Source organism: Ceratina calcarata, unplaced genomic scaffold, assembly GCF_001652005.2.
Source record: "Ceratina calcarata isolate Rehan_Ccalc_2016 unplaced genomic scaffold, ASM165200v1 scaffold1648, whole genome shotgun sequence".
Taxonomy (NCBI): domain Eukaryota; kingdom Metazoa; phylum Arthropoda; class Insecta; order Hymenoptera; family Apidae; genus Ceratina; species Ceratina calcarata.
In genome coordinates this window covers 219-7,120 of record NW_017137795.1, presented here as the reverse complement: position 1 = coordinate 7,120, position 6,902 = coordinate 219, and the positions used below count along the sequence as shown (strand labels likewise).

The 6,902-nt window shown below is 40.2% G+C and overlaps 1 protein-coding gene across 1 annotated transcript; it reads right to left on the bottom strand.

Moving 5' to 3' along the window:
- Positions 1-329: 329 nt before the first annotated feature.
- On the bottom strand, positions 330-6,458 carry LOC108632646 (trichohyalin-like; the record flags this gene model as incomplete). Its single annotated transcript, XM_018037338.1, has 4 exons — positions 330-564; positions 688-4,887; positions 5,077-5,818; positions 6,017-6,458. Coding segments are annotated over 4 exons (5,619 nt in total), but the record flags the coding sequence as incomplete, so codon positions are not given.
- Between the last annotated feature and the right edge of the window lie 444 nt (positions 6,459-6,902).

Sequence of the window (6,902 nt, the reverse complement as noted above, 5' to 3'; positions counted from 1 at the left end):
TATGTATGTATGTATGTATGTATATACTCACGTGCGGAGGGTAATGCATCGTGCGTGCGGCTCGTGACGACTAACGGTCATACGACGTCGACGATGTCATTTATACTTTCTCTCCATAAACGCATTTTGCCATAATTCCATTGATACGAGACTGTTCCTCCATCGTCAATTATTTTCACAGCTTTCGCCATTTTGTACGAAATTTTATGTAATACATTATGTAATTTTTTATTAATTATGTTAATTACCATTTGCGAACTTTTATATTAAAAATGGCGTCCTCTCCCCCTCCCCCCATTAATGGGATAGATGTACATATACATACATACANTTCCATGAAACAGAAGAGACAATTTCCCTAGATTCTTGTTGGGACAATTTAACAGCCCTTCCTGGAGGCAGAAAATTTTCTCCAGTTTTCAAAATACTCCCAAATTCGAAATCGTCATCAGAGTTACTGTCAGACACGTCAAAATCGCTCATAGATTCTATCCTGTCGTCCTTGAAATCGAAACTCTCGTCACTCTTCAATTCTGTCCCACTCTCTTCTTCGTTACTCTTCACCTGATCAATCAATTTATCTTCATTAACTTTTTTTATCTCGAGCTTCTCTTCTTTCTTCGTCTCTTCTTTTTTAATTTCTTCTTTCTTCTTCTCTTCCTTCGATGGTTCTTTCATGTTTTTTACTGATTCGCTCATTATTTCATTTGGCCTTTTTCTTCTGTTTCTCAACCGTTGCTCCACTTGCCTATTCGACGTTTCTTCTTTCGTGTCGTTCAGATTGCTTGGGGCTTCGGTTAGATTTTGTTTCACGTTTTTCAAGACCTTCTGATTTCTCCTGCGAAGTGTCCGAGAAGCCGACGTCGTACTAATTGGAGTTGTGGTTTCAGATACGATTTTCTGCCTCCGTCGACTTCGACTGTCAGGTTTCACAGTGGGAGTGGCTGGTGTCGTTTTTATTGGAACCGTTTTCATTGGTCTTCGCCTTCTTCTGTTTTCAACTTGCGCAGCAGACTTTTTAGTAGAATTCAGCGTTTCTTCAGTGACTCTCGAATTATTTTTAAAGTCCATCTTCAGAGGCTCCATTTTATTCAAAGACACATTCGTCTTCTTCCCTTCAGAAGAAATGTCAGTTTTATTGAAAATCCCTTCAGAAGAATTTTCTTTCTCTGCTGTTTCCACACCTTCTAATGCTTTCTTGATGGATTTACTGATTTCTTCCACAGACTTCGACTTCTCTTCATTTTTCGGTACTTTAGTATTTTTAGAATTATACCTGCTGCTGTATTTTATCACCGGTCGAGTCTCACTCATGCTGTTCGTACTTTCAGGGATACTGTCTTCCAGAGGTCTAGTCCAGAATCGATATCTTCCCCTGGGAGTCCTTTCATTCATACTGAAAGCACCTTGGGAGTCTTCGTCGAATAATCTTTTATGCCTGCCTTCTCGTTTCTTCTTCTCTTCCCTCGCCAATCGTTCTCTTCTCTCCCAAGGGTACTCGTATTCAGTCGTAGACTTGCTGAACCTCTTGCGTTTTCTTTTTTGTTCATCTTTCTTGTCTCTGTACCAAGGAAACACGTAATCTTCTGTCTCTTCATCGCTCTCTTCACTTTCTGCCGAACTCTCTTTGGAATCAGACATTTTGTAGTTGGAGAACGAGAATGGGGGATGGAAGAAAGATGGTTTGTTCACTCGTGGCCCGAGATCTGAGTACTTCTCGTCCTCGTAATTCTCTGCTGGTGAAGAAGGTCTACTTTCGTACCTGAAGAATGTCTTCTCTTCAGATTCGCTTTCTTTCGACGGGGCGTTTTCCTCTGACGATTCTCTGCTCTTCTCTGAAGATCGTTCGTTCGAGAAATATGAAGGATAGAAGGTTTTCGAACTTTCTTCATTTGCTTTTTGATTTTCACTCGAATTTGAAGAGCCTTGATTTCCTTCAAGGTTATCGGAAGAGTTGCTTGGGAGGAATGACTGCCTGAAGTCGTCTGAGGATAATTCTGTGTATCCAGGTGGGTCGGATTCTAAAAATGTCTTCAAGTCGAAGAGATCGAAGGGGGGAGCTTTTGGTAATGGCTTTTCTGTAGCCACGTCGCCTTCATTCACGTTCTCGTGCACGGCGTAACCTTTCTTCGTTTCGTTCCCTTCTTTCGTCTCTTCTTTAGGAATTGATTTCTGGTATCTCTCAGATTTATTTGAACTCTTCAACTCTTCTTCAGGTTCTTCTTTATTATTCGAATCTTCTTCTTTTGTAGTTATCTTCTCTGTGACTCTGTCAGTGGAATTTAATGAACCTTGTGGAGTAGGAACAGTGTTTCTTCGGATGAAGTTGTACCTCGGTTCTCTTCTTCTGTTATCTTCTTCTATTCCTGTCTCCTTTTCAGGTTTCCCAACCTTCTTCGATTCTCTATCGTTCTTTCCTCTCGAATATCTAATCCTGTCTTTAATTGTGTAAACCTTCTCAGTCTTGTCCTTCTCTTCATCATTATTATTATTATTTAAATCAGAAATTGTTGTATTTTTTGGAATCTTAGACTTCCTATCTGTCCTCACAGTAGAGGTCGTCGAATTCTGAACTGGAATTTCGTCAATTTTAATTGTCAAATTATTTTTGTTAGGTGAATCCTCAGGATTTATTCTTGTGTCATTATTTCTTCCTGAATTGAACTGATCACTGCTATTCTTCAATTGCATGTCTGTTAAACTAGAATTCGATTTTCTCTGATTTTCTTCAGAATTAAAATAATCACTCTTATTCTTCAAGTCCCTAGAATTAAAAAACGGTTCCTTACTATCTCTTCTTTCTATTGATTCCATGGAATCTCTCAACATTTCTTCTTCATAACTGGAATTCAATTTGTCTTCCAGATCTCGTTTATAAATCCGAATTTTCCGACGAAACTTCATTGCCCTGACAGGTTTTGCCATCCATTGAATTCTAGTCTTCTGGGGAATTCGAATTCTTTTATAATTATTCCTGAATCTGTTATTCTTCTTAGGAGGCGTCAATCCTTTAATATTCACATCCCTACTCGAGTTTTCTACATCAGTCACCACATCTTCCCCTTTCTTTTCTGTACTATGATTCGATTTTGTAGACTCCTTTGATGAACTCTTCGTCTCTTCATCTTCATCATTGATAATAGTCACTTCCTCAGACGTTGGAACCGTCGTTAACTCTTCCACTTGATACGTATTCGCCATATTTTTAATAGTACCCATCACGTCCTCGTAAACTTGGTTTTGATAAGGAGTATAAAAAGAAGAGATTTCGCTGGCAGCCATGACAGGACGTTTCTCAAATTTCTGTGACTTCCTAGGAATCTTCAAATGCTTCACTCTCTGACCTTGCACCTTTCTGACTCTCGCCGTGGGCCTACGCGTTCTGTAACGAACACGTCTTCTCTTCTGAAGTCTAACGGAAGTTGGGTTATGTCTTCTGGGTTGTCGATGGTTTTCCGGTCTCTTTGAAGATCTCTGTATCACATAATCCTCGTTTTCTTTAGGAAACATCATGATTCTTGAAGCAAACTGCTTGCTGTCGATGTCTTCCGGAGGCGTCGGGTCTTCTATTTCTTCTTCTAAGAATAATGGATTGTCGAATGGGTCCTCGTCGAAGTATTTAGCCTTGAAGCAGTCGAGCTTGTCTCCTAAGCCACGAAGACGAGGCCCGTCTTCATTGGGCCCTCTTTCTGGGACTGGCTCTTCTTCTTCAGGAAGAACTTCCAATTTAGGCTCCACTTCTTCACAGCGTTTGTAAGAATCCCTCATGTTGTAAAATTCCATGGCACCGCGAGACTTTTTTGGGAGCCTCCTAGGATTAATGGCGTACTTCAGTGCTGACGGCGATGGCAGTTCTTCATTTTTGTAAAATGGGTATTTTTCCAAGTCCAAATTAGGTTTGGCAGGAATATTTTCTTCAGTCTCTTCTTCAGGCAATTCTTCGATGTAGTCGAATTCTGGGATGTCCACTTCCACAGTTTCTTCTTTATTCTCTCCTTTGCTGTTGTTAAAGCGATCATTTATTTCTTCTTCTATTATCTCTTCAGCTATCTTCGGTGCTGCGTTCAGTAATCCTTCGTGGCTTTTGAATCTATCTTCCCTGGTTGAATTTCTTCTCTCTTCTTCAGGCTCAGTTTTTGTATCTTCAATTATTTTAACGGGTTCTCTAATATCTCTTCTATTAATAATTCTTTTCTTCTCATCAAAACCGAACGAATCTTCACTCCCCTTAAATTGATTCCCTCCAACTTGCATTTCACCAACCTTTCCCCGTGTCTCGTCACAGCTGACTGGGCCTAAATCGATGCTTTCTCTTTCAAACCCACGCGACTCTTCGATCCGACTAGTCTTATTGTTAAATCTCGATTTCTTCGCGATCAGTTTTTCCGGTGAGTTATCCGGAACGGGCCCCACTTGCACGCGGCGTGTCACTTTCTGCGGGCAATTTCTCTCAGGATTTTTCCCATCACGTTCGCCTCGATTCGACGCGGCATTGTTTCCACGCAATCCTTTCACGCCGCCTCCGCTTTCGTCATCGGCCAATCGTTTCTCCCGAGTTTTTGCATTCACACCGAGAATTACTCTATCCCTCGACCTGTCCTTTCCACGATTTACATAATCGCTCGGTTCTTTGTACCAAATCATGTCGTTCCGTGGCGACAGTCTCGACTGAACCGAGTCCGCGTTTTTTTTACGGGGCCCTTTGGGACTCTTTCGGACTGGAATCGGCTCCCAACCAGACTGCGTGGCTTCTGGAAGATAATAGTAATAATAATCGTTCGAATTCTGAGCAGGAGGTCTCATTTTTGTTAATCCTTCCAGATTTTTATTAGCTATGAAGTTGCTTCGTTTCAAATGGCCATTCTGTTGGCCATTCTGTTGGCCATTCTGTTGGCCATTTTCATTTTTCAAGTATTTCAACACTTTCATATAATTTTCATTCAATGGAAATGATTCTGAATTACTTTTTTCATGTATAGGAGAAGAACGTGACTCTTGATTTGGGTTATTGTGATTTCGATTAGGTTTTGAAGTTTTGTGCCTAATTGCGATCTTGTAACGTGGCTTACGTTTTACCTGAACTGGATTGAAAAACGAATTGTCAAAGTTCTTATTGGAGTCCTCGTGACTGTCTAAATTTTTTTGCACATCAGAGAAGTAATTCTGTTGGTCATAGAATTCTGAAAAAGGAACCGTCGTCGCTTGGGTGTTAGAAATGATCGGCTGCCAGTCTTCTGTGTTTAATGATGTCGACTGACTTTCACCTGTTTTTAGATAGTTCTTAGGATCGATCAACGTTTGCCCCACGATTGGTTGTAGGTTCAAGGTGACAGGCTCTATAATTGGAAACGGTGTACTCTCTTCGTAAGAGTAAGTCACTAGATTTGCTTGTAAAACGTTTGGAGTTGTTCTACTTTGGTCCATCTTCTTCAGGTAGTCCCAAACAAGCTTGCCATAATTAACAGTCGTCGTTGGTTCATTAGAATGATCATTAATTTTATATAATCCTGAAGAGTCTTGCAAATTTATAGTGGTACTTTCTATATTTTCTTCAAGTGGAACAGCAGTCGAATTTTGAATATTCTGTGACGTTTCTATCTCTTCAGTATCAGAATTCAAATTATTGCTTACAGATTTTAATGAAGAAGGTCTTCTGTTTCTTCTTCGGTTTGATTCCATTTCTTTATTAGTAGTGGATTCGACTTTCTCTAACTTACTTATTTCAATCCCCTTCTCCATGTCTTCAGCCTCCCTCTCGACGTCTTCTTGCAGTCTGTCAATACTTTCTTCAACAACCAATTTAGGATTCACACTGTTTCTGTCAATATTCGATCCATTGTAATCAAAATCATTAAAATTCCTCACATCCCTTGTCTCTTCCTCTTCTTCTTCTTCATTTTTATCATCTCCAAGTTTCTGTTTTTCATTCAGATGTTCACGAAGTTTTTTATCATAATCTTCATGAAAGTCAGCATCTCTGATATGCCCAGCATGATCATAAGCAGAGTCCTCATACCCCTCTTCAGTATAAACTGTGTTGACCTTGGAATTCCTCACGACTTCCCTCAATCGAGCAGCATTCTCTTTCTCTTCTTCAGACTCTGCGTTCTCTATCGCCTTTCTTCGAGGTAATCTCCTCAGGGTGTGAGTCTTCCTCACCTGGGCGTAAACCTTCGTAGGTACGAAGTCTAAATTCACTTCTCTTCCTCTTGGAGGCTTCGCCCATTCCCCTGGAATGTATTTCGGCTTTGTGGGAACGTCTTCAGGGTTCTCGTGCTCTGAATAAGGAATCACGTGCGATGGCCCTTTAGGGTCTTCTTCTTCTTCTTCTTCTGAAGATATTTTCTTCTTGTTTGAAGGATCGAATCTATTGTAGACGACAGTCTCAGCTGATTGTTGGTCCTCTTGAATCTGGGAAACAGTCGAGTTCTCTTCTTCTTCAGGAAGAGTCGTTGACTCTGTTATTAACGATTGCAAATTAGAATCATTAGATTGTTTAACGTCATTTATTATTGTTAGATTGTTGGAATTATCAAATTGTTTAATCTCATTTGTTATCTGGCATGAAACGTTCACTGATTTCCCTTGGAGGATCGATATTAAGAAGATCACAAAAAGCACATTCATTGTGTTATTCTAATATTCACATTTTTAAAAACGATACAACAATTGTGNTATAACAATTGAAAATTTTGTATTGAATCACTTTTTGGAGTTGGATATGAACGATTTTCGATGAGTAGTTGGTGTGGGACTGGGAGAGACACGGTTGGCGTGGTTTAATTTATATTTTCTGGAAAGTTGGTAGTAGGGTTTTGTTCAGGGAAGCGTGTAGACCCGAGGCATTGAACGGTTCTGTCACTCTCGATTTGAGCTGCCATCGCGGGTCGTTTCACTCGGGT